Consider the following 25,178-nt stretch of genomic DNA (forward strand, 5'->3'; position numbering starts at 1 on the left):
ATATCTCAAGGGCCTCAAGCACACTGCCCGAAGGGAGAGGAACCACTACCTTCGCTCACAGAAGCGGAAGTTCTCTTTCAAAGACGCAAAGTGGTTCGTATCACGACCGTACTGGTCTCGGATATGGATAGTGCAAGAGTTCACCTTGGCCAGAGAGTTGTGGGTATTATGCGGATCAGTCGCCATATCATGGACTTCTCTGCAGCAATTCCGACCTTTTGGCATATCCGACCAGACAAATCTTGGGTTCAAGCATCTCTCAAAGTCAGAAAGCCACTACAGTATTGAGGCCCGTGTCAACAGCTGTAGAGAGTTATCAAAACTCCGGCGGTCGTGGCAAACCGATTCGAAACGACCTTCCTTTACAGACAAAGACCCCGGTTTTGGGGCACGACCTAGATTGACTCGCCTCCTCGCCTTTTCCAAAGACTATCATTGTACGGATCCTCGGGACCGGGTGTACGGATTACTGGGGCTTACTGCAGAGGACGGCGTCCCAGACCAACTGCCAGCTGACTACGACATCACGCCGTTCCAACTATATCACCGAGTGATTCACCATCTGAAAAGTCAAGGGCAGTCTTTTCTCCCTCATCTTTTCCGTGATAGGCTAGCTCAGGGACTTCAGATATGCGATCATGACAGCCTTCCGACGTCTACGTTTCTCTACGAAATAATGGCCGGCCGATGTGTGAAAAGACTCCTCACCACTGGTGCAAATATGTGGAGAGAGCAATTTCTAAAAGAAGTAACAGAGTTTCTGGATGTTACAGATGAGGATGAGGATGCCCATGAAATGTTCTCGAGAATTATCCGCGGAATGGGATCCTTTCCTTCCAACGAAGACCCAGCCACATGGGCAGAGTTTGTTGCAGCTTTGAAGAAAGCTTTGAGCATTAATTAACATGGTTTTGCTGAAGTTCTCAACAGTTGCAGTCGATAGTATTGAATGAGGATTGGTTGAGCAAAACCTCGCGAGGCCCCAATCTAGACTTTGAAGCGTGTTTTGATATTTTAGTAAGCCCGTCGAGACATCATAAGATATACGAAGATGGAATTGAAAAAAAAAAAAAAAATGAAAAAAAAAGAGGAAAAAGGTTCAAAGAAAAGCCGGCGATGAATAGTCTACGATTTGAAGGATCAAGATAGGATATGTGGAGTTTTTATCTTGGTTAAAAGGACATGAATGCATTCCACCGCCCGGCCAAGTATCTGGGTATCTGTCCTCGCAATTCAATGATCAGCCGGGCTCATCTTCCAAGGCTGTCATCTCCCTGTTATTCTGCTAGATTAACGGTCATCTTTGAAAATGATTCATCAAGAGGTGATTCCTCGTCTCCATATGGCCCTCCTTTGTATGCCATCGCTCGTGATACCCAACACATTTTCAGTCAGGCAACATGGCTGTCATCCCTGCGTATGGAGTATTTCATGGTTAGCAACTATCTCAAACATAGAAGAAACAAGTGCAACATGGCTTACGGAAGTAATCCCCAGACCACCATACAGCCCAACAGCCCATGAGCTCAAAACTCGGAACAGCCCCTTTCCTGATTCGCCTTCTTTATAGCAAACGTAGCCATCAACAATGCCACAGTAGAAACCTGAAATCAGAAGAACGCTGTCGATAGCCCTGAAGTCGCCTCTGGCATGAAATGTGTAAATCAGCAGTCCAATAACCGATGTGCGTGCCGAAGAGAGGCTGAAGGTAGCATGAGCGGTTGGAGACGAGGCGATTCTGTCTGGAAGACCGAAAGCTTTGATTGATCCGGTGGGGTTGAAGAGCGCGAGTAGGCCGCCAAAAGTGGTGGTCGTTGCGACAAAGAGAGGGAAGATGTGGCGGGGGTTTAAAAAAGACATTGCTAAGATTGGATGATGAGTTTCAGCCGCTGAGTTGAGGGAGCTTTGCAGTACCACGGCAATCTCACAGTTGACAATGAGGCAAAGAAAAACCCCAACCATATTCTCACCTTGAAGGTTTGGGGGGTGATCGGGTCCACCTTAGGCAGCAGGATTCCAAAGCTGACATGAAAGCTGCTTACATATACGCTTCGTGCCACGATGTTTCTGGCGCAAAACTGAATTCCAGTGGAAATGAAGTCGAAGACAAGTAGGTAGACACTCCTTGGGTATTCGTGACCGCCCTCTTGGACATTTCTCACCACAGGAGCCCACCTATGCCGTATTATCTAGGGCTTGGCAAAGGACTTGTGCATAAGTACTCAAGATAGCAGCGAGATGTGGAGTGCAAGTGGGTGTACTTGCGTAACGAAGCCGTAGTAGCTGACTTGGTGGATTATGGCTGTACTAAATGTGATGGAGAAAGCCTTGGGCCTAAAACCACAAAGCTCTTCTCACGCAAGGTTAACCTGAGCCCGAATGCTCTCCCATGAATGCGGGCGTCCTAGTTGGCATCGTCAACTTCTTCAAGGGAATTCCCTATCATGAGATACAGTGTGTGGTGCAAGGAAGCGTCAGGCAGTACCACGGTGCCTTGCAAGAAGGCTCTTACTGAACTCAAAGTCTTCCCTGACTTGGAGCTCGATGCTCTAAGAAAGTACTAATGTACTTCGATTTTGATTCCGTTTGCTGCGTCTCCTCGTGGGCCGCATCCTCATCCGTCTCGGCGGTAAAGAAATCGGCAGGCAGGCTCCCGACTTCAACCTTTTCCGGAGCAAATCCAGAATTTGAAGACAGGTTCCAAATAGAATCCCATATGGCAGCTTTGTTGCTACTCAGAGAGTTTGTTTCATCCTCCATCCTTGCTGGATGCTTCGAGTTTGCGCATCTTGATGTGGACTGTCGCAGCCGGCCCTCGACGATGTTTTCGTTTTCGTGATGCTCCTTCATCACTTGCCCAAGTCCTCTCTTCTCCCCGCTTTCGCTGCCAGCATTTCCCCCTCGTCTTGATCGGTGCGACTGCCTCAGAGGTGGCCGCTTACCGTCTGAGTTCGGATGAGAATTGTGCGCATCCAAGAATTCGAATTGGGAGAGTACCGGCCATTTGTTATCCCTCAATCTTCCCACTGTCTTTTGCCGCAGTTTTATTTTCTTCTCCCGGCCTCGATCCGTAGGGTTTGTCGATGCTGCTGCTGCACCTCCTCTCACAGGTGTCTTATTAGCCTCCTTCGGCTCTGCCCGTCGACATGGGACAAGAACGCAAACGAGACCCCTTGGATAGAAAAGCTCGTTGTTCGCCTTCCGCAAAATTTCGCTGATTGCGCTTCGTCTCGGTGTATTTTTCCCATAGTAGGACGCCACACCAATTCCCATTGAAAGCAACATCGGATGCGATGTGGTGAGGGCCGTCATGCCGGCGAAGCCATCCATATTCATTACATGGTCGCCTGGTGATCCTGATGGCTCGTCTACTCGGTTCACGTCGTCTATGAATCTCAAGAAGTCCTTCTTTCCAATACCGCAATTTTGCAAGCCAGAGGGGTAAGTTCGCGAAAACTTCGGTGATGATATCCCGGATAATCGTTGTTTGATGATGATCGGATAAGATAGTCGGGGCCGACTGAAGGTAATCGTCGGCATCTCAGGCCCAGGGAGTAGATTATTGTCGGGCAGTCTTGGAATGGCATCTTTTAGGACATCAAGATATTGCTGTAGCTCTCTAGATTTTGGTTGATTTCGCGATGCCTGTTTCTCGATGCGGTGCTTTTCGGAGATTCTTTGAATGAGAGCAAAACTTCGACTCCGCTCTTCTTCTTCTGTGCTCTGACCTTTTTCGTATCTGCAAAGTTCGAGTGATGTAGAGCCAGTCTCTTGAGTTGACTGTGATTCGGGACCGTCCATCAAGCCAACGGGCTGGCCAGGAACCGGTCCAGCTAACGGCTTGGTACCCTGCGCATATGTCGCCATCTTCTGAATGACTTCACTGTGCCCGAATCCAGCTCAACACCGCTGATCCATCAGGCATTCGGGTCGATTTCGAGTTTGCATTGCGAATGTAAGGTTGAAAAGAAATCAGGAGATTTTCAGTGTCGAATGCTGCCTGGAAAGCTCCGGACAGGCCGGCGGACATCTCTCTGTCTGCGACACATCCCGACCCCGAATATGCGCGCGGCACGTTGTGGGATGACAAGTGAGACACGCTACTAGTTTGAACTTTCAAGTGGTGTTCTCCGAAAGAGAAGATTACATGCATAACCGAGTCCGGAGGTCAAGCGCGGCGAGTGCGCAGGCGGGTGCGAATGCGACGAAGAAAAAAGGGGCCCGGGTGCACTCCCAACTCGGACTTCGGCCCTCATCAAAGGTGAAAACCGACTCCGCCTCCTCCAACGGCTCACATAAGTTCGACGAACCAATCCGCAGATCCAAAACGAGTTGGCTATGCGAGAGCCTACTGTTGTTCTGACTGCATTCCTCATCCCACCGGGGTCTTGAAGATCATTGCAAAGGGCACAGCATTTCTTTCAGCGGACAGTGCCTAACTAAATACGGCCAATTTCTCGAAGCGACTAAAGTATTCTTTAGGCTGATCCCAAAGTCCATTATCCATCTGATGACTTCAAAAGCTCTTGAGTAACCGCCTCCACCAAGGTAGTCTGTCCAAATCATGTTCTCCAGTCTCGATTTCCTGTGACTCGTCCAGGTCGCGTCGGCGACCGGACATTAGATCAATCTCACCCACCCTCCAGAAATGCGTCTTAAACCAGAACTTGTATCCAAACCAAATGATGGGAAACAAGGGTAATAAGATGTAAGCATCGACGAATGATCCAGCATCGAATGGGGCAAGGGTGGTCCAACCCTGCACAACAGCCAAGAAGATGTTTGCCCCCAAACCAAAGTAGGCATTCCACGGATACCACAACGAGATGAATGGTAGTGAACTTTCCGCGTGGCCCTGGGCCTTCCACGCTTGTCTGAATCGGATGTGGATGAAAGAAATGGAACCCCAGACGAGGAAAGTCGAGACACCGCTGAGATTGACGATGTACGAGTACGCCTTGCTGGCGCCTGTGCTGATGTTCATCATGGACAGCGCGCCACATAGATTGGTGAACACGATGGCCGGAATAGGCACACCGCGGCTATCCGTCCTGCCCAAGATCTTAGGGGCCTTCTTATCCTGTCCCATGTAAAGAAGGGTGCGGGATCCGATGTAGATGGACGAGTTGCACGCTGATAAACACGTAACGAAGATGAAGGCGTTGATCAAGTGCACGCCCCCTTCCCAGCCGGCGTTCTGGATAGCCACCGTCATGGGACTCTTCACGGCACGGGAGCCCCCGTTGACGAGCTCGTCCGCGTTGGCGGGGCATGTCAGACCGAAGAAGAAGGCAGAGCCCATGTAGATAAAGATGATGCGCCAGAACACTTGGCGAATCGCGAGCGGGACGGCGACACGCGGGTTCTTCGTCTCGGTGGCGGCAACGGCGACAGACTCCACACCGGCGTAGAATGTGGAGCAGAAAACGAAGACTTTGGCGGTGCCACGGAAGCCATCGGTGAAGGCACCAGGGTCACGCCAATATTTGAACCCAAGGGCTTCTTGTCCAGGAATTCCACCAGCAGCGTATCTGTGTTCCATGTTAGCGACTCTGATCGGAGTAGATATTATGGATGGTGGCTTACACTATGGAGAAGAGAAAGTACGCGACCAAGCCAATCAGCTTCAGTAGAGCTAACCAGAACTCAGCTTCGCCAAAAGCCTCGACTCCGAGCAGTTGGAAACCAAGGAAGAGTGTCTAAGTGCATGTTAGCTGCGTTGTTCTTAAGAATGTTCATAGAAAATGCAAACCCAGAAGATCAAGAAATAGCCCCACAGGGGCACCTTGTCGCTCCAAAAGACAAAAATGCTCGACAACACGTTATACTCATTGGCCAAGACACACATCCAGATGATATAGTAATTCCAACCCAGCGCAACACCAAACGCCTTGTCGACAAACCGATCTGCCAGCCCGGTGAACGCACCTCCGCTGGGATACAACGTGGTCAACTCGCCCAAGCTCTGCATAATGCTGAACGCAATGATACCAATAACGCCGAACCCGATGAGTAGGGCAGCGGGCCCGCCGTTGGAGAGCGCGCCTCCCGCGCCGATCAGGAGACCCGGCCCGATGATGCCCGCCAGAGCCATCATGCTGAGGTGCCGGGTCTTGAGGCCTCGCTTGACGCCACTGTGCGGGTCAATGGCTGCAAAGTCGGCGTCCGCTGAAGTAGAATCATCAGCAAAGCCTGCGCGGCCGACGCGCGCGTCTTCGATGACAGGAACGTCATCGCCGTCCTTGTCGTAAGCTCGGTATCGTGACATTGCGGCGACGGGCTTTGGAGAACAGGTGAACGCGAGGGGGCGGAGGATTTGATAAGTCGATGATCTTGCCAAGATCAGACGGTATCAGTGGTCCAGTACGGTCTCAGTTGTTTATCAGTCACCCCTCTCCCGTCCAGAGAGTTGGAGATTCGCAAGTTGAGTGACCAATGTTGTTTGAGGTTGGGAGAGATATTTCAAACTCATGAAGGAATTGGACCCGGCCCTTTGGATCGGGACTTCGAATGCATTACCGCGAAGTAATGGCCGGGCCACTGCAGTTGAGAAAATCTCGTCATCTCAAAACGTGTGCAAAGTGACACCGTGGTGATGGCGGATTTGCGCCGCGGGATCGCGTCATCGCCTGTCCTTGTCTAAAAGTGTCTCCCAATTGGGCCATCGAGGGGCCTCAATGGTTCGAGACCCGCTTACATGCCGTTTAGTGCGGGGGCATCCCGTCCTCTTTCACGATCTCTTCCCGTTTAGGAGATTCTATTAGACGTTGGTATTCAGTCGCGACGTTGGCTGGTTGACTCGTGCGAAAGGTTATTAAATTTGCTACCGACTTTTGGCTGTTGAATGCCAATTGACGCATACTCTGAGGGTTATTACGGCAGTGTCGCGAGGGCGTTCGTCCTCGAGAGCGAAGTCTTGAGTGAAGTCTTGGCTCGAGCTCATTGAGTACATAATTACAACCCTCCTTGTTCAACTTTCGTAGATTACACTATCCTCCTTTCGACACTATGCAGTAATCAACTGATAAGTGATAAACACCACAAGTAAAGTATCGTGGGGTTTTCCACCATCTGACCATGCACTGTCGTCCATCAGACACATGTGACGGACACGAACCCAACTCATGCTAGAAGAAAGCAAGCTCATTAGCGTTCAAGAACTCGTCTTGACTGTATGTGCTTCAACTTACTACTTGCCATCTGCAAAACAAATTGAGCAGCAGCGTCCGCATCCTCAGCGTACGTCAAATGGTCGACGGTAATGAAACCTCCGCTACAAACAGCATCGTTATCGTGACAGATGATCTTGGTCTTGCCCTCACCGCCAGTAATGTCGTTCGGGTTGCCAGGATCTCCAAACGTCAAAACAGAGTTGATCTTGGCCATAGTAGCCGCAGGAAGAGAGTTTGCAGTGCTACGGACAACCAGAGCACCCTGGGAGTAGCCTGACATGACAATTTTCGTGTTGGGGCACTTGGTTGCAGCATCGTTAATGAAGTTTGTCCTAAGCCGCCGAGGGTCAGCGTTTGCCTCCTGTCTTTTGCTCAGACTATCTTCGACACGGAAAAGGCCTCTTTTGGAATAACTTACATGCTTGGGACACCCTCGGTGCCATTCTTGTTGAACCCAGCAAAAGTTGCGGGGTACTCGACTCCCTGAATCGAAACGGTCTTGGTCCCACGCTGCTGGTTGAGAGCGTCGAAAAAGGGCGGTCCTGTCACCAGCCCGACGTTTCCCGGCTCAGTGGTACCTCGAGCGAATATGACGGTGATGTCGGTGCACGCTGCGTTGTCCTCCAAGTCATCCTCCGTCGTGTCAATGCCGACAGAGTCCGCGAGGCCCTGTTGAAGAGGGGTCAAAATCAATCCCACTGCGTCGAGAGCTGCCGCGCCCGCTGGTAGAGTGCTGATGATTCTGAGGAATTGATTCAGTGGACCGGAAGGAAATTTGGCCAGGACGTCGGGAATATCTTGTCTTTCCTCAAGAACTGAAAGGTCTGGCGCCATTCGTTTCAAGTCAGTCATGAGCTCGTCGGCATCCGACGCAGGAAGGCAGTGAACTAAAGAGACAGTCTGCATGCCAAGGAAGGCAAGGACGTGAAGTAAGAGCAACATCTTGAGGATGATTTTTCTCGGTGAAACGATCAGTTGAACGAATGACTTGACTATAAAACAGCAGATGAGATGCAGACGCTCATCTCAAGAAAAGACAAGTCGAAGGTCCAGAGTATATATTCACGGAGAATTTACAGGTTTCTCGGGACCCCAAGGTATGGGTCGAATTTGCAGTCCAGGGCAACGAATGTGATTGGCTCACCAAGAGCTGGAGTTGTCATTTACCATCAACAAGCACGTCTGTTTACTCCCTCAGGAAGGCCTTTACAGCTTAGAATAGGGCATATACCCAATAACTTTCTCTCTATAGGGTCTTGAAGTAGGATCACCCCGCATCGATTCCCGAATGAGTTCAGGGGCAACGTTCAATCCGGGGCGCAATGTACAACCGTTGCTGGTTTTGAAAGCTTGCTATGTCGCATTCCAGCATTTACTCCAGAGTTTATGCCAGAGACTAGATGAACCGTTGGCAGGCTCTGACGTATGCGGTCGGATGATGCATGTCAAAAAAGCTGGAGAAGAACACCATCGTCGGTTTTTGAAACACGTGGGACAACATCGAAGAGCGTCTCAAGCCGAGGCTTGCAAAACCCCAACCTCAAGCACAGGCGCAATAGGTAACTGCCGAAGAAATGCAAGGCCACCAACTCCAGCAGTCGGAGGGTGAGGTAGCATCGAGGCCTGCACTAGTCGGGCTAGCCATGATTTTGCAGGTGCCTCATTGCAACCATCTGAACTGCTCCACTTTGGCAGCTGTCTGTACCCCGTGACATATGACGAGAGGGCATACATCTACTTCGCATAGTCCGACGATTGAAGGAGAGTAATAAGAGATCAAGCGCTTCTTGACAATGGTTGCTAGGTGCCTTGAGGAAGATGAAGTACCTGTCAATGCATCGCCTGAAGGGACCTACTTAGTGCCGAACCTCAAATCATGCAGACAATCAAGAGTAGGAAAACAGATAGAGGTCGACTGTTCAGTGAATAAGTTAATGATAAAAATCTACAGTCTATGGAATTACAAACGCCAAAGCATTGAAGGAAATGGTAGTTGTAGACATCTAACAGGTGGAGAATCTTCCCATCTCTTCGCCTCGCCCGCTACGTGACTTCAGTTCCCCTCACTGGGCCTTCGCTTTTGACTCGTCGATGCCGAGGCGGCCCAGAACAGCGCGAACGCTCTCTCCGTGGTACGAGTACATCCACTTGCAGCCCATGTGAGGGCCGACCATCTTGATGTACGCCCAGATGGTCATCTCCTTGATCCACTGGTGAATGAAGGAGGTGGACGTCTTGCGCAGGTCACCGTTTTGGGTGGTGAAGTCCACAATCTTGGACACGCGGTCCTTGCGGTGGTCCTCCCAGGCTTGGATAACCTGCGGCCGGGCGCTGTCGTTGAAGAGCGGTGCCTTGATGTGGGCGAGGGTGTATGCGAGGGTTTCCGCGTCCTCAAAGGAAGTTGCGCCACCTTGCCCGCCCTATAGGAAGTTGTCAGCATGTATTCGTTATCCAGTGGTGTTGGGGAACTTGCAGTCGGGGGCATGCCGTGAGTTGCGTCTCCGATGAGGAGGACACGGCGACTCGGGGAAGACCAAGATTCCTTGGCAGAAAGCAAGTAGAAACTGGAGGAGTTTTCGTTAATCATCCGTAACCATACAGCTGCAGAAGGTTCATCACTCACGGCCAGAGAGTCAACGACTCAGTCGGGGTCCGGTGGCACAGAGCGCGCACGACCTCAGGCCAGCTCGAATCGATAGGGAACCTCTCCTTGATCATCTTCGCCAAGGTCTCCTTGTCGGCGTCCAGCGCCGCCCACTCCTCACGCGGCCGCTCCTCAACCTCAAAGGTCGCAAAGTAGCTCACCTCGTCGCCGTCCGCCGATGCCGGCATGACCGCAAAGGAGCCGTTGCCGCCGAAAAGCATGCAGGGGTAGTGCGTGTCCGTGTCAACGTCGGGCAAGTCGCTGAGCTTGTAGGTACCAGAGATACCAGCAAGGCCTTGGAAGACGGGCTTGCTGCCGTTAGGGCGTACAAATGACCGCACGCGCGAGTGAATTCCATCAGCGCCGATGACAAACTCGGCTGTCACGGTCTCGCCGTCCTCAAATTCCACAGTGGCTGAAGTATCTGTCTCCTCGCGGACGCCGGCGCACTTCTTCTCGTAGTGAATCGGCACCCCAAGGAGCTCGAGCTGGCGGATCAGCTCGCCGCGGAGGACGGTGCGGCGGATGCGCAGGGCCGGGTAGTTGTACTCTTCATAGCTGCCGTTGAGGACCTTGGCCAAGAGCCCGCCACGGCCGTTGAGGAAGGCGACGGACTCGAAGGCGAAACCTTGGGGGCGAAGGGTGTCGTAGACGCCAATGTGGTCGAGGACGCGGAGGGCGTTGGGTGAAAGGGCGATGTTGCCGCCTGAGACGAAGTCCTTGGGCCTGGCTTCGTAGACTGCGGAGGAGATGCCACTCTTGTGAAGATAGAGGGCGAGGGTGAGTCCCTGGGCGACTAGTTAGTCAAAGCACGAATAGGCATCAAAGATTGAGGTCGTTAATACAGAGAGACCGCCTCCGATGATAGCGACTTGAGCCATTGTGAAAGTTTAGGTTGAAGTGTTTGATTAGGTAAGGAAATGGGTATCGATCGTATGTGGCGGTCCTGGGACTGGAAGAAGTCGGTCTCAAACGTCAATCGCTGCGTATTCTGGATAATTCGAGGGATGAGTTGGGTATTCCGTGATGGATCTGAGCTCTAACTAAACTCATCTCTCCCTCCAAGTCGCTTAATCTTATACAAGACTTGCGTCTTTCGTGAAATCGCACCTATCCGCTGCGATGCGGGAGCGAGCCAAGCAACGTACGATCGCTTGTCCGATACGGCTGCAGCCATCTCCGTCGTCCACGGCGATTCTCTGTACGTGAGGCACAGCAGAGCCGTCGGCCGGATCGGTCTCCGGTGAGAACGGAGGAGGATGGGTGGACCTGGTGTGGCGCCTCAAAGAGATGAGCCTAGATGCAGTGTCTTGCTTTGTGCAACTGCTGCTACTGCTGCCTGTCGTAAGCACAATTCCTGCACGTCTTTCGGTTTGTAGATTGGACTTCAGTGTGTATTTTCCGCTGCCCGCTATGTCTCGGAAATAACCCTTATGATGGCAAATGGAGCAAAGACGAAATGTCAGTTGAGGGGTGTGGCTGAGCACTGCGTCCATCGCTTGAGCTGACTCCAGCTCTCTACCGGCTGGATAGATCCAAGCGAACCCAGACTTATCTCATTCCACCAGCATATTTAGAGTAACAAATAAACAGCCTCGTCATTGTTTGTGGGTTCAAGGGCAGGGTCGCGCGCGTTTCTGGCGCCATTCTGGCATCCTTCGTCAAGTTTGCGCTCCGTATCCGCGCGCGTTGATGTAAGCGCCGTCCCGTCAAGAAGCGGACGCTAAACTGCACCGCCACACCCCGCGCACCGAGATGATTTGCTCTTGGATGGACTGTCCAGGACCAAAGTTTCATTTCGCACTTGAATCAGACCACGTGCATCCCAGACGATATGGAAACTTCTTCATCCTTGATTTCGGTTGGTTCTTTGACGATTGATCATTATTGTAGCCACGGCTCACTTTTTTTTATGCCACCTCAAATCTCCCCGTACCAAGTTAACAAGATTGTAAGTTGTAGGTGATCATATTTTCGCGTAAATGCCAACAATAATTAACGCTATCTGTTTCTTCTTCTTTCGCTGGTTTCCGTGTAGTCCCTTTGATCCGCTTGACAAAAAGTGGATGTAGGATCCTGTGCGCCAAGATCGATGGATTCAAACTAGCGATCGTACATACGAATCGATTCGAGGTAAACTTCCATGGCTTAAGTTCCTTCGACAGATCTTGCAGATAGATAGTATGGATAGCGATGTTGCAAATCTAGTAACAATAGTGCCAATTGTCTACTGAGCTACGAGCCCCTATTCATGGACAATGATTGATGGACACATGTAATAAATGCGTCGTACATACGAGTATGACTACAGGATTATTCCGAGAACGTGTCTCGTAACCAAAGACTTCTACCTTATTGAAAACAATTCGAACAACGAACAAGCAATTGAGACAGCAGTTTCTGATTGCGTCCTCCACGGATCAAGGTAAGTAGGTAGTCCAGTATTTCCTCGTAGTGTGTCCCACTCCCTCAGTCAGCAACTTCGGCATGGATCCGCAACGGAAAGAATTTGGGGACCTCATGGGTGGATCATCTGGAGGCGGATGTCATAAAGTAAAGTTATGATGGAACGAGCTGCTCATTCTCGTGTTCTCTGATACTTTGTAAAGCTATCTGCTCATGCAACATGACTTTATCGTGGTTTACAGGTCGATATTAGTAGCTACCTTTCATAGTCGGTCACCGGTGTGGATTAACTAACGATCCTTGGCAAAGGATGCAATTGCCGATTGCCCAGTCTTTGTTGAACCTTTGGTCTTTGCAATTTGTTGAACATCGAGTACATAATCAGGACTTCGCTGTACTCCGTAGCAAAGACCTGACAGGCCCCACTTTGCCAATTGCGGAACTATCGCCGCACTCAGATGTCGAGCTTGCGAATATCCCAGCGGAGAGTCTCCGTCCTTGCGCGTTAGCTTACGTGCATTGCATCAAATATCTTCAAGGGTCCTTGGAGAAACGAGCCCACCCGCAAGGCAGCAGTTGCAACTCGCCGGCTCCCGCAACCAACGAACCAAGAGCTCCATCATAGCTCCATTGAATGTCCGATAATGATTTGCCTACGAAAAGATATGTGATTCTGGTCTGGACCGAAGGATTCGCACTCCACGAGACACTGCCCATCGGGCGTGAAGAGATGCTTCGAGACAATAACGCCGATCTTCTCGCAAGTTGCAACAGTAAGCGCGGCGATGAAACCCAAAGATGGTAACAGTGACAGTCGACACATCACTAGCTTACTCAAGAGGTAACCGATAACGTACAAGTTCCACAAAAAGGAGAACCCTTAGAGTTTAGACATCTTTATTTCTTGTTACATCGTTTGAACGCATATGCAGGGGGGGTTATCATAAGTTAAAAAAAAATCATGCCTTTGTGATGAACATGGACTGCACGTTGCAGTACGCCTTCAGACCGCCAGCGCCGTACTCGTATCCGATACCGCTCTGCTTATGACCGCCAAATGGCGCATCGTACTGCAGCTCCAAGTGGGTGTTGATCCAGACGTTGCCGGCCTTGAGCTTCTTGGCGACGCTCTGCGCCTTCTCGACGTCCTTTGACCAGACCGAAGCGCCGAGACCCATGAGGGTGTCATTGGCGCGGTGAATAACCTCCTTCTCGTCGCTCCACTTGAGGACGGGGAAGACGGGACCTGGGATACCCCCATGTTAGCCTCGGTGGAGAACAATGTTTTTTTCATTTGCAGAAGGGAGGGGCGGCACGATTGAGGGGCGAGGACGGGTTGGGCGATTGAGTTCGCCCGTGCATGAATTTCACTTTGGGTAGCGGGAGAACATGAACTCACCGAAAGGTTCCTCGACGACAATCCTCGAGTTGTCGGGCGGGTTGTCAATCATTGTGGGCGTGATGAAGTAGCCCTTGCCGTTGGAGGCGGGCGCGGTGGATCCCGCGGCCACCTTGAGCTTCGTCTCCTCAATGTCCTTGAGGAGCTCCTTGACGCGCTCAAATTGCATCTGGTTTTGGACGGGGCCGAGCATCGTGCCCTCTTGTTGTCCGTCGCCGACGGGCAGGTTCTTGATGGCGGTGGCGATCTCGGCGACAAGCTCGTCGTAGATGGCCTCGTGGATGTAGATGCGCTTAATAGCGATGCAGACCTATAGTAAACGGTGTCAGCGGCAGTATGACTTTGGCTCTTTGATAGGACTTTTGTCAACCAACTCCTACGTACCTGTCCAGAGTTGTACAGAGCAAGCATGGCAATCTATAATATGTCAGCTTTGACCTCTTGAATTGCATCGTAGACAGTGACGGACCTTTGGCGCGACGGCCTTCACATCAACATCAGGAAGGACAATAGCAGCATCGTTTCCACCGCTGCGATCTCACGAGTCAGCGACCAACTCCACTCTACCATCCGGGGAGAGACGGGACGCATAAATTCCGTCCCAAATCAGCCACTTACAGCTCCAGAGTGACACGCTTCAGGGTCTTGCTGCAGCTCTCCATCACACGCTTGCCGGTTGCCGTCGAGCCAGTGAAGCTGACCTTGTCGACGCCCGGGTGGGAAGTCAACCAGGGGCCGAGGTTGTCATCGCCGCTCAGAGCCTGGAAAATGCCGGGCGGGAAGAATTGCTGCGCCAGCTCGACGAGCTTGAGGTCGCAGTAGGGTGTGAAAGGACTATCGTGGTCTCGGTGTTAGTGCTTGGCATGTGTGTGGAAGATCACATCGGAAATAGGTCTGGAGCTTACGATGGCTTCAGGATGAAGGCATTGCCGGTGACGAGTGCAGGGGCAATCTTGCCACAAGCTGTTGAGTAGTGTTAGTTGGGAACTTGCCCCGGGCGCATCGGATTGGAGGAGGCATACCGAGGAGGATGGGGACTGAGCGTGATAAGTTAGCGGATTGATCGACTAAGACTACGGGAATGGTACGACTTACAGTTCCAGGGAACGATGCCGACGGCGACGCCCAAGGGGACGTATCTCGTGAGAACGCGGCGATCAGGGTTGTTGTCGACAACCTCTTCAGGGAAAGGCAGGTTGGTCATTCCCTTGAAATGCTTGACGGCCTCGCCGATCTCGAACTGTGCGAAAGGAAGCTGTGCGACGCATGGATTGTTAATACGACTCATTCCGGGCTCATCACGGCTTCACGCCAATGACTTACAGGCTTGCCCTGCTCTTTGGTGAGCATCAGCGCAAACTCGTCAGCGTGCGCCTCGAGAGCTTCACCGAGCTTGAAGAGAGCCTGTTGGCGCTCCTCGTACGGTGTCTCAGACCAAGCATCTTGAGCTTTCTTGGCGGCCTGGACGGCTCTGTCGACGTCTTCGGGTGTTGAGAGAGGAACCTCGGGGTTGGCCTCGAGGGTAGATGGGTTCGGGCTGTTCCTCGTCTTGCTCGTCGACTCGAGCTTACCGTCGATGATATTGTAGAACTTGGTCCAGTCCAGCTTGGACGTGCCGTTCGTGGTCATGATGGGCGACAGTGTGGGATGAGTATGTAGAAGACTGGATGAAATTTGAGGCCCTGGCCTGAGTGCGGGAAGTTACGCTGCGGTCTGGTCCGTGGAATGTGATGGGAAGAGAAAAAAGTATCAGGGTCTGATTTTGGAAACTTGACTGGCACAGATGATCGGGTGAAGAGGAAACGCAGGGCGAGAAGAAGTAGGAGGAGGGGGGCACTGGATATGGAACATGCGAAAGCGACTAGTTTTTGCCTTCTCGACCTTTCTCTCTCTTCCCCCTTCTGCTGATCCTCTCGTCTGGGGGCAAGGAGGGGTCGGTTGGGTTGCTCACAATCGCATTATGAGGAACAACGAACCAGTGGAGGGGCACGAGGGGGGGGAGGGGCGTGGAGAGGAAACCGGGGCACGTTACCGGGATGCCATGTCCTAGACCGAGGGTCTTCGTCTGGAACTCCGTTTTCGATGTCACGATGGCCGTTGTCGATTGACATGGACTACTCGCAGAATTGGAGCGTGGTAAGCGTGGCCCCGCGGACAGGCCGGGGTTGTATGGGGATAGTCCAGAGCTATTTCAAATTTGGGGTAGCTCACCCGGCCAAGGCTCCCACTATGGGTAGCTCTGCCTCGCTCTGCGTGGCTCTTAGAGTCTTACTCCTCAGTTTTCCCTGTCTCTGTGTCCGATTTGGAGTGAGAGTAGGATGTTGAAGTGGACGGGAACTGGTTCTGTTCCATTGTGTGTCTCGGTCAGGTTCTCAACTGCCACCCAAACCCGCAACCCGCCGCCCCGCGCCGCACCATTACAATCGACAACTCAGCCAAGCCAAGCCGCGACGGGGCAAGTGTTGAAACGCGGATGAGTTGATCGGCTCAATGGGTGCTGGTACGTACCGTTACGTAGCGTTATGTAAGCCAGTTTATTGTGTATGGCAAGTATTAAGGTATGCGTAGTGTTGATGCATTGCCGTCTTCCGCAGTATGTTTACCGTTGCTGTCAATGCTGACACAGACTGTCTTGCCTCTCGTGCTGCGGGTTGCCCGCAGTAGTCTCTCTAAAGTGACGAAAGGGGGAAGAAAGTTGGAGACGCAAGACAACAGACGACTTTGAACTCGGCAACGTGCCGCTTTCAACCCCTCCTTTTGCGTTTGGCACCTGGATCCCGAACCGCACCTATTTCCCCGTAGGTAGGCAGAATTTTGACCTGTGCTTGAACCGATCGTGTTTCTTAGTCGGGTGCATTTGGAGAAAGAGGGTCTGACTCGACCATCATCTGCGCCGTGCTGCCGCCGTTTGTCCACCTTAGCTCGCCTCGCGCTGCGTTTGAGGATTCGCCCTCCCTCCTGCAAGGTTGGTCATGCAGACAGACTCAAGGTCGAGTCAAGCTTCCCACAGCTCATGGTTGGCTGGAATTGCTCCCACCAGGTCTTGGGTCTTCCCTCACAATCGATACATTGACCCGCCGGCTCGGCGCCGGCTTGAGATACATGTGGGGGTATTCCCGCCAGACTCTGTTGCCTCGTGCCACGGCTTCGGCAATTGTTGCAGGCTGTAGCAGGCGAAAAAGGAGCGAACAGACCTTGTTCCCGATGGTCTGGCTCGCTTTTACGAAGCTAAGGCAAGCCGGCCGGCCAGCTTTCTAGTGTACAAAGTGTGTAAGGGAGGGAGGGGGAAATGGTTCGGTCCAATTGATCCAGAAGGCTCGGGTTCGTTTCTGGTCGCCGGGTGGCCGCGTGCTCGCGCGCGCCCGGCCTCCTTGAAGAATATAACGACATGCATTCCCTCGCAAATCCCATCTGAATTCCAAAGAGCCCAAAGGCACATTGAGATTCTAGAGCAGTTTTATGGCGACCATCATGGGCGGCGAAAGCAACCACAACCGTGCGGTTGTATACACGGAGCCCGGCACCACCCAAACGGAGGTCGTAGAACTACCGATCCCGGAGCCTGGCCCCGGAGAGGTTTTGGTTCGGCTGTGAGTTGACACATTCATTCAATATCACAAAGTTCAATTACTGATCACGCTATTTACCACTGCAGACATTACTCTGGTGTCTGTCATACCGATTACGGCTTCTGCATGAATGCATTCTCATCGGTCCCATTCCCTACACCAAAAGGTATGTCTCATCTGATTCGCCTTGTCGACTCATTGAGCAAGGATCTAACCATGGAGTATCATAGGTCAAATCGGTGGCCATGAGGGTACGTCAAAACTCCATATCGACTTTCGAGTGTCCCATTACGCCCCTCATTGAGTTCAATTGTCACTAACGTTCTCCCAGGCGTCGGCGAGGTTGTCGCCGTAGGCACAGGCGTGACATCACCTGCAATCGGTGACAGAGTGGGAATCAAATACGCGGCAGATGCATGTCTCAACTGCGGTATGGTCACGATCATCTCAGACGACCTACCTCCACTAACACGGCATCTCAGATCGATGTCTTCAAGGCGGCGAATCATCATGCGCCCAGGTTAAACTCTCTGGCTACTTCACCCCCGGCACATTCCAACAGTACTGCATATCGACGGCACGATACGTCACTCCCGTCCCCGCAGGTCTCGACTCAGCAGAAGCCGCCCCTCTCATGTGCGGCGGTATCAGCGTCTACACAGCCCTTAAGCGCGCCGACGCCCGCCACGGCGACTGGGTTGTCATCGTGGGAGCCGGAGGAGGCCTCGGTCATCTCGCGATCCAGTATGCCCGCGTGATTGGGTGCCGCGTCTTGGCCATGGATATCGGCAGCAAGGAGAAATTCTGCCGCGACCTCGGGGCGACGGAATTTGTCGACTTCACGGCCTATTCTAGCGACGAGGACCTCACGGCGGCAATTAAGAAGATCACGGGTGGAGGTGCGAGGATTGTCCTCATGTGCTCGTCTAACAAGAAGGCCTATGTGCAATCTCCAAAGTGGCTCGGGTTCAGGGGCAAGCTTGTGTGCTTGGGTGTCCCCGAGAATAGCAGCCCGGCAATTGCGGACGTCGAACCCATGCTCGTAGATGAGTTAACTATTTTTGGTATGTTTGACTCCGTCATGACGTCTTTCCAATACAGAATGGGTGTATCATGGACGCAATGCTTACCTGGATGCTCCACAGGTGTCAAAACTGGAAACAGACTCGAAGCCAAGGAATGTCTGGAAATCGCGGCACAGGGCAACATCAAAACTCACTTTCAACTTCGGCGAATGAGAAGTTTAACAAAGGTAACTTGATCTCATTCTAGATTGCTTACTTGATCATGTCGATGCTGATACATCGATGCGCAGATTTTCAACGAGATGGAGTGTGGGGGCATTCAGGGACGTGTTGTGATTGATTTGAAGTAGACACATGCACATTCTCATGATTTTTGTAGATACTCTCAATTTATGATGACCATGAAACTCTTAAAAGGCACCTTTCATTTCATTTTGTCTCTTTTTTGAACCAAAATTGAAATCATGAAAAAGCATGTAGTATATTTTAATCATAGATCCTGTCAAAGATGCAAATGGGACACAAATATCAAGAAGCTCAAAATATCTCACCCAGTCGTCGGGGGTGTGGTCAGTCGCGAAAGGCTACCAAAGGCTACCAGATCACTCAAGACAAGCCCGATAAGTGCCACAAAAGTCCTACGAGAGACAGTGCCTCAAGTGCCGACTCGGCTCGCCAACAACCGGGGTAAACTCGAGCTCCCCACAGTATGTGCCGAGATTGCGCGACAGCTTAGACGTGCTAAACGATAGAGTTCAATTAAGCTGTTGGGCTGTGCTGGCAAGCTCGGCTCATGGCGTCGGCAACCCGCGTCGAGGGTCACGCGGCCCCGGACCATCTTTCGCGCCACCCCGTTTTGATCCCGTCGGGCTAATTAACCCCATTGCGGGGAAACGGCGGGGGGGAACAAGAGGCCCATCGAGATCTTTCCCCAGACTTCCAGCCTCAGACGCCCGAGATCCGCGATGGTGTCGCGGGGAAACGGGGAGACTTCTCTTTTTCTGACAGCTCTTCCCCAGACTCCACCGACACGCGGGCGCGGCCCCGCGCTGGGGAAGATCAAAACCCCATGGGCACAAGTTTCTACCCCAGACTTGTCGAGTCAGAAACCGTTAAACATGCTGAGTCGACCTCTCGCATGATGGCTGGCGGATAGGCACATTCTGCAACGGGTCACTGAGACCACAAAGGTGCCTTGTTCCAGACCCCCAAGCCTCGTCATAGTGCTTCGGGTTCTGAGGCATGGGTTAGGGGTAATCAGGCCAGATGAGTTATCAGGCACACGTGAATGGCCGAGTGCTGATCGTGATTCTGCAGCGACCATCCCGAAATAGGGTGGCAGTTTTTCTGACTCGAAGCTTCGCTGAGCTATTGGATTCCTAATTGGGTTGTTGGTGATTGGTCTTTTCTGACACGTCTTGTTTGCTTCCTGACGCCAAGTCAGGTTGGTTTGTTGGATGGTAGCGGTTCCGTTCTGACGCAGTGATTTCCTCATGCGCCTCGCTCGATTTGTCGAGGAGTTGCATTCGAATTCGTCCAGATAGTATTTACCAAGCCTTTGAGAGCGGCCCCATCCTTATCTGCTTTTTCAAAAAAAGAAGCACTTCTCCTCTTCTTCATTTCTTGTGTGGTGAACAAGCCACAAGCGAAGCCAGAAATTGGCATGATAAACACAGCACAATGGCAATGACTGACATCCAGATCCTCCAGGCTCATGGCCTGTTTTTCGTTTTAGGCACTCAACTCCACGTCTTCGTTTTCCGCAAAGGGGAATGGGACACAGCTACTACCAGACTCTTTAGGAACTTTACCCTGGGTATTGGGTTGCTGACTGCGGCCCTTTCCCGGGGAGCTCCTGAGACCTTCCAGACCAATGCGGCTGCGCTCAAGACAGCTGGGTCTCTCACGGCCGCGCTCATTGCTGGAATCTACACAAGTTTACTTGTGTACCGTGCGGCATTCCACCGGCTCAATGGCTTCAAGGGACCGTTCCTCGCGAGGCTCTCGAACTTGTGGATCACGTCGCGAGCAGTGAAGGAGTTGCATATGTACACTGAGGTTCAGCAACTACATGAACAGTACGGCGACATTGTGAGAATTGGTAAGGAACTCTAATCAATCTTAGCATACCGATCAAGAATGCTAATGTTAAATGGGTTAAGGCCCGACGGAGTTGTCTATCAACAATCCAAAGGCTGTTCTTCCAATCCACTCGAATCGCTCTCCGTGCACCAAAGGCCCGTGGTATGGAGTCCTGCATCCCATGTACTCGTTGCAACTCGTCCGAGATAAGCAAGAGCACGCACAAAGGCGCAAGAGTTGGGATCGAGGGTTCAGCTCGAAAGGTAACCCAAGACCTCGCCCCTAGTCGTTTTGTGGTTTCGCAACTAACAAGAGGACTAGCGCTTAGAGACTACGAGTTCCGAGTTGCTGACTACACCAATCAGCTTCTAGCAAGCATTGACAAGAACAAGGGAAAGCCATTCAATATTTCAGATTGGTTCAACTTTTACAGCTTCGATGTCATGGGTGACTTGGCTTTCGGCAAGTCCTTTGGCATGCTCAAGGAAGGCATTAAGCACTACTTTATGACTTCCTTACATCAAGACATGCAGGCTATTGGCATGTTCAGCCATATGCTATGGCTCTTCCCAATCTTCAAGAACACGCCAATCTTGAATGAGAACAACAAGCGGTTCTGGAAATTTGTCACATCTCAGGTGGACGAGAGAATCGCGGTATGATGTGCCGCTGACCCGGTTCGAGAGATATGCATGCTAATTGTCATCAATTTCAAGAACCCCCCTGATCGCCCAGACGTCTTCTCGTGGATCTTGGAGGAGTACCAATCCCTCAAGAACCCGACTTGGCAAGATACTCTCAACCTCTATGGCGATGCGTATCTTATCATTGTTGCAGGAAGGTAAGCGATGTCTCGCATCCCACTTTGATACCCATGGTGCTGGGTCAACTCAGCTGACGTTGTATTTACGAATTCGTAAAGTGATACGACAGCTGCATCCCTTACTTGTCTCTTCTTCGAGCTAGCCCAAAAGCCGGGTGTCTACCAACGGCTAAGGGAGGAGATCGACGACTATTTTGCGCAGAATGCGGAGCCTGAACACTCCGCACTGTCAAAGCTCCCGTACCTGCAGGCATGCATCGACGAGACGTTGAGGCTTCACCCTCCCGTTCCGTCGGGCGTGCAGCGCATGACCCCGCCCGAGGGCATAGATATCGACGGGACGTTTATTCCGGGTGACACAATCATCCAGGTGCCTACGCACACCATGTTTAGAGGCAAGTCTCAAGAAGAAATTGTTTCATCTTCCATCGTTGTCTCGGGTGATGGAGTGCCTCTGTCGTACAAGACGTTGCTTGCTGACTGTGGCGAAAAATGAATAGACGAGCGCCTGTTCCCGCAGGCAAACGACTTCATTCCCGAGCGGTGGACCTCCCGGCCCGATCTGGCCAAAGACCCTGCCGCATTTGTTCCCTTTGGTACCGGTAAGCACTTAAAATCATTGCCTCCTCCACCTTTTTGAGCCGATCGGTGCGACGTGAGAGCTGACGACAAGGATGAATCATGGCAGGCAAGTACTCTTGCGTCGGAAAGCAGCTGGGCTTGATGGAGATCCGTTACTGCGCCAGCCAAATTATTAACAGATATGATGTTGCATTCGCCCCAGGGCAGAAGGCAGAAGCGTTTATTGATGGTAAAAAGGATGGGTTTACACTGTCGCTGCCGGAGTTGGAAGTGATTTTCAAATCGAGGGAGGCGGGAAAAGTGACAGCTTAGCAAATGAGTGGAAGAAAGATGACCATTGGAGGTAACGCAAGACTGCTAAGGCTGGAATGTCTTATAAGCTATGTTTAATATGTGGGCGAGGTATCCGAGGTATCCAGTGACATATCGCAATTTGATAATCGACGTTGCAAAGCCAACAAAAACCCACTTTACGCATTGATAGATCTGGCAGTGCGGAATCGAGTTTCGATAGGGCGCAAGGCTTGGTGTGGCTACACGAGCTGAAGGGCTTGCAGGGGATGGCAAGGCTTTAGTAGGTTCTGGAGAAAAGTTGAATAGAAGTTCCGTCCGGACACGGCATCCGCGGAATGTCGAAGTAGTGCTAATTAGCCCCCGTTGGAGTTTGGCTTGCCTAGGGAATCCTTCTCTGAGTACTAGCACATACATACATACATAGTTTATTACGCCCCGGCTAAGCTGTTTAGGGCTCGCATGATTATCTACATATTCTCCACATTCGTTCATATCCTTGCCTCCCAGAAGCCCATACAAGTCTTGTTCGTCTCCGTATGTGTCTTTTTTAGTTTTGCATGTCGATGCTGCGGTTGCTCGTGGGGTTAGTAGCAGGCCATCTCGGAGTTGTTTCTCAAAGTGTTCGACGTCCTATCGTCGGCGGCCGAAGCTAGTCCTGCTGTCGATGGCACGAGGATGCGTGGGGGTGTCTCCGGTTAATTTGATGATGTTAGTTGCGTGTGGTTTCGCTGCTGGCTGATCTGTGCATCTAGCCTCTCCGTGCTCATGGCGAACTTGATCGTCTCTTTGACAACGTCTACGCTTGGCGACCAATCCTTAGGGTCGGACGCGCGCTTTCCTCCCAGGAAGTATGACAGATTTCCTCTCCGCGTTTCCGTCTGTTGGAGCATCCGAGTCCGCTGTGCCGTCCACTGTGTGCATCGAAAGAGAAAATGCTCTACCGTTTCTGCAGATTGCCCGCAAGCGCATAGCGCCGCGGCGGTTGCGCCGATCTGGTAGAGGTACCAGTTCAGCCTTGCCATTCCGGTGCGTAGTTGCGCTAGAATGCTGGCTTCTTTCCAGGCCAGTCCGTCATACAGCTTGCGTGTGTGGTTTCCCGGCAGGGCTATGTCGATCTTCTTCGAATATGCTCCTACGTTGTCGGGCAAGGCTCCGTGCTTCTGTCGCACGCTCTGTAAAGCGATCCTAAGTGCCGTCGAGTAGGCTCTGGCCGGCCGTTTTTGTGGTGTCTTGTTTACTTGGGTACTTTCCTTTGCTGCTGCTTTGGCCGCTTGCGCCAGGTCTGACTCTATCGATGATGGAAGCCAGAAGAGAGTGACTCTGTTGCCTCGTCTCTGCAGAGCTTGCACGCTGGCATATAGTTGTCGGATCTCTTGTTGGCCTGACTGCTGCCGCGGGTTGTGCATCACCAACACTGCCGCTTTGTTGCGGGTGAAGACGTGGATGGCCCGGTACTCGAGTCTCTCTGGGAGAGACTTGACCGCTTCTGCCAGTGCCGCTAGCTCTGCTACATACGGGTTCTGCTCCGTTCTCTGACCGAACGTACGCGAGGCCGTCACGACGCCACCGCCCCCTCTGAAAGATGCGGGCAGCGTCGTCGCCGTTCCAAAGCCCACAACCTCGTTCCTTGCTGAGCTCCCTGTCGCTATCCTCACTGCCCATCCAGACCGGATTGCCTCAGAGGCCTTGACCGTGTCGTCGTCGACTACTGTATCAATACGACGTTCCCAAGGAGCGATCGAATACCCTTCGATAGTCTCCAGCTTGTCAAGGGGTAGGTCGCGATAGGCCTCCGCCATCAACTGGAAGGGTGACGGAAACCGTCTAAAGGCCACCGCCCGCAGACGTCGAAGCGGATGGGTCTTGGGAAGGCTTCGCAGCCGTACCCAGAATGTCGTTGATTTTCTGTCGTACCTCTCTTGCGCCGATTGTATGCTTGCCTCCGCTTCAGCGACCGCCGTGGCCACCGTGTTGAAGGTTCCCACGATCGCTTGGGCGCCAATCCTCTGCACTCGGTTGATCACCCTCATCTGCGCTGCTCGACACCTGTACCTCCAGACGTTCGACGCGTAGTCCATCGTCGGTGCTACGGCCGCCACGAAAAGCTGTCTGGCCGTCGCCGGAGACAGGCCTTTGAGCCGTTTGAGCCCCAGCACGGCCTCCAGCCCTTTTGTCGTCGCGTCTGCGATGTGCTTTTCGAAACGGAGTTTCGTGTCCATCATCACTCCCAATACTTTGACGTGGTCCTTTGCTCGGACAGTGTCACCTTTGATGACGAAGCTGGTTGAGTCCGCCGGCAGCCTCCAGTTGCGCGTGAAGTGGATGATGGCCGTCTTGTCCGTCTCGAACGTCGCCCCGCTTCGTCGTTCCCACGCGAGTGCTCGATCGATAATATCTTGGATGCCCTGACGGTTTGCTTCGCGCGATCGGCCTGTGACCCACGCCGTGTAGTCATCGACGAAGGCCAGCGCGCCCCCGTTCTCGTCGATTTGGTGCTGTACGAGATCGGCGTTGAAGAAGAGGAAGAGCACGGGCGAAAGCGGCGAACCCTGAGGCAGTCCGGCTTGTGGTAGCGGACGAGCCTCGGACTCGTGACCGTTAACCAGGATGCTTGCCGTTCTATGGGAGCAGAAGGCGTCCACCCATCTCACCAGCTTGTCCGGGATCCCCCGCGCTCTGAGTCTTTGAAGTAGTCTCTCTTTGTACACAACCATTGTATGCTCCCTTGACATCGGAAGCTGACCAGACTGACCACCTTTCCTTTCTCCACGCTCTGTAGATGTACTCCTGCAGCAGTACCAGCGCCTGCTCTGCCGACCTCTGCTTGCGAGCGCCAAAGTGGCTCGTGGGAAGGAGGCCGAACGTCTCGACAGCGTGCGAGATACGTTCTGCCAGGACCGACTCCAGCACTTTTCCGAGCGTCGAGAGAAGCGAGATCGGTCGCCAGGCCTTCGCTATACCGTAGTCGCTTTTGTTTGGCTTCTTCAGCGGGATGATCTTTGCGTGTCGCCACTGCCTCGGCAACACCCCTTCATCCAGTGAGGTCTGGAAGAGTGTAAGCACCCTCTCCTTCACCACTGGCCACGTGTGCTTCCACACTGCCACCGGCAGACCGTCCTCTCCGGGTGCTTTCCACGACTTTGCCGCAAAGAGCTGTCTCTCTACTTCTCCAGTGTGAGGTT

The 25,178-nt window shown here is 52.4% G+C and overlaps 9 protein-coding genes across 9 annotated transcripts; 3 read left to right on the forward strand and 6 right to left on the reverse strand.

Annotated features, from left to right (window-relative positions):
- BDZ83DRAFT_229663 (uncharacterized protein) lies at window positions 1-1,155 on the forward strand (the record flags this gene model as incomplete). Its single annotated transcript, XM_060501799.1, has 1 exon — window positions 1-1,155. A coding segment is annotated over one exon (904 nt), but the record flags the coding sequence as incomplete, so codon positions are not given.
- A 252-nt stretch (window positions 1,156-1,407) lies between these two features.
- BDZ83DRAFT_595239 (uncharacterized protein) lies at window positions 1,408-1,860 on the reverse strand (the record flags this gene model as incomplete). Its single annotated transcript, XM_060506777.1, has 1 exon — window positions 1,408-1,860. The coding sequence occupies one exon, from the start codon at window positions 1,858-1,860 to the stop codon at window positions 1,408-1,410; it is 453 nt and encodes a 150-aa protein (XP_060357306.1).
- Window positions 1,861-2,149: 289 nt separating this feature from the next.
- BDZ83DRAFT_229673 (uncharacterized protein) lies at window positions 2,150-4,095 on the reverse strand. The gene has a single exon (XM_060501800.1). The coding sequence runs from the start codon at window positions 3,865-3,867 to the stop codon at window positions 2,518-2,520; it is 1,350 nt and encodes a 449-aa protein (XP_060357307.1). The 5' UTR covers window positions 3,868-4,095; the 3' UTR covers window positions 2,150-2,517.
- Window positions 4,096-4,287: 192 nt separating this feature from the next.
- Window positions 4,288-6,582, reverse strand: BDZ83DRAFT_644847 (amino acid permease). Its single transcript, XM_060509788.1, has 3 exons — window positions 5,753-6,582; window positions 5,587-5,699; window positions 4,288-5,531 (listed from the first exon to the last, which is right to left on the reverse strand). The coding sequence occupies exons 1-3, from the start codon at window positions 6,266-6,268 to the stop codon at window positions 4,517-4,519; spliced, it is 1,644 nt and encodes a 547-aa protein (XP_060357308.1). The 5' UTR covers window positions 6,269-6,582; the 3' UTR covers window positions 4,288-4,516.
- Window positions 6,583-6,989: 407 nt separating this feature from the next.
- BDZ83DRAFT_725100 (cutinase) lies at window positions 6,990-8,006 on the reverse strand (the record flags this gene model as incomplete). The annotated part of the gene is made up of 3 exons (XM_060512717.1): window positions 6,990-7,006; window positions 7,191-7,504; window positions 7,591-8,006. The coding sequence occupies 3 exons, from the start codon at window positions 8,004-8,006 to the stop codon at window positions 6,990-6,992; spliced, it is 747 nt and encodes a 248-aa protein (XP_060357309.1).
- Window positions 8,007-9,235: 1,229 nt separating this feature from the next.
- On the reverse strand, window positions 9,236-10,697 carry BDZ83DRAFT_725101 (salicylate hydroxylase; the record flags this gene model as incomplete). Its single annotated transcript, XM_060512718.1, has 4 exons — window positions 9,236-9,582; window positions 9,642-9,736; window positions 9,796-10,604; window positions 10,662-10,697. 4 exons carry the CDS (start codon window positions 10,695-10,697, stop codon window positions 9,236-9,238), a joined length of 1,287 nt encoding a protein of 428 aa, XP_060357310.1.
- Window positions 10,698-13,181: 2,484 nt separating this feature from the next.
- On the reverse strand, window positions 13,182-15,511 carry BDZ83DRAFT_798173 (aldehyde dehydrogenase; the record flags this gene model as incomplete). Its single annotated transcript, XM_060515919.1, has 9 exons — window positions 14,945-15,511; window positions 14,717-14,876; window positions 14,644-14,658; window positions 14,527-14,584; window positions 14,240-14,455; window positions 14,091-14,151; window positions 14,006-14,038; window positions 13,622-13,931; window positions 13,182-13,468 (listed from the first exon to the last, which is right to left on the reverse strand). Exons 1-9 carry the CDS (start codon window positions 15,248-15,250, stop codon window positions 13,182-13,184), a joined length of 1,446 nt encoding a protein of 481 aa, XP_060357311.1. The 5' UTR covers window positions 15,251-15,511.
- Window positions 15,512-17,080: 1,569 nt separating this feature from the next.
- On the forward strand, window positions 17,081-18,451 carry BDZ83DRAFT_725103 (chaperonin 10-like protein; the record flags this gene model as incomplete). The annotated part of the gene is made up of 6 exons (XM_060512719.1): window positions 17,081-17,211; window positions 17,277-17,356; window positions 17,421-17,441; window positions 17,522-17,620; window positions 17,673-18,254; window positions 18,336-18,451. The coding sequence occupies 6 exons, from the start codon at window positions 17,081-17,083 to the stop codon at window positions 18,449-18,451; spliced, it is 1,029 nt and encodes a 342-aa protein (XP_060357312.1).
- A 1,444-nt stretch (window positions 18,452-19,895) lies between these two features.
- BDZ83DRAFT_798174 (benzoate 4-monooxygenase cytochrome P450) lies at window positions 19,896-22,014 on the forward strand (the record flags this gene model as incomplete). Its single annotated transcript, XM_060515920.1, has 7 exons — window positions 19,896-20,316; window positions 20,378-20,560; window positions 20,619-20,953; window positions 21,014-21,138; window positions 21,220-21,560; window positions 21,621-21,722; window positions 21,809-22,014. The coding sequence occupies 7 exons, from the start codon at window positions 19,896-19,898 to the stop codon at window positions 22,012-22,014; spliced, it is 1,713 nt and encodes a 570-aa protein (XP_060357313.1).
- Window positions 22,015-25,178: the final 3,164 nt, after the last annotated feature.

This window comes from Colletotrichum acutatum (genome assembly GCF_030867785.1).
Source record: "Colletotrichum acutatum strain CBS 112980 chromosome Unknown BDZ83scaffold_279, whole genome shotgun sequence".
Taxonomy (NCBI): Eukaryota; Fungi; Ascomycota; class Sordariomycetes; order Glomerellales; family Glomerellaceae; genus Colletotrichum; species Colletotrichum acutatum.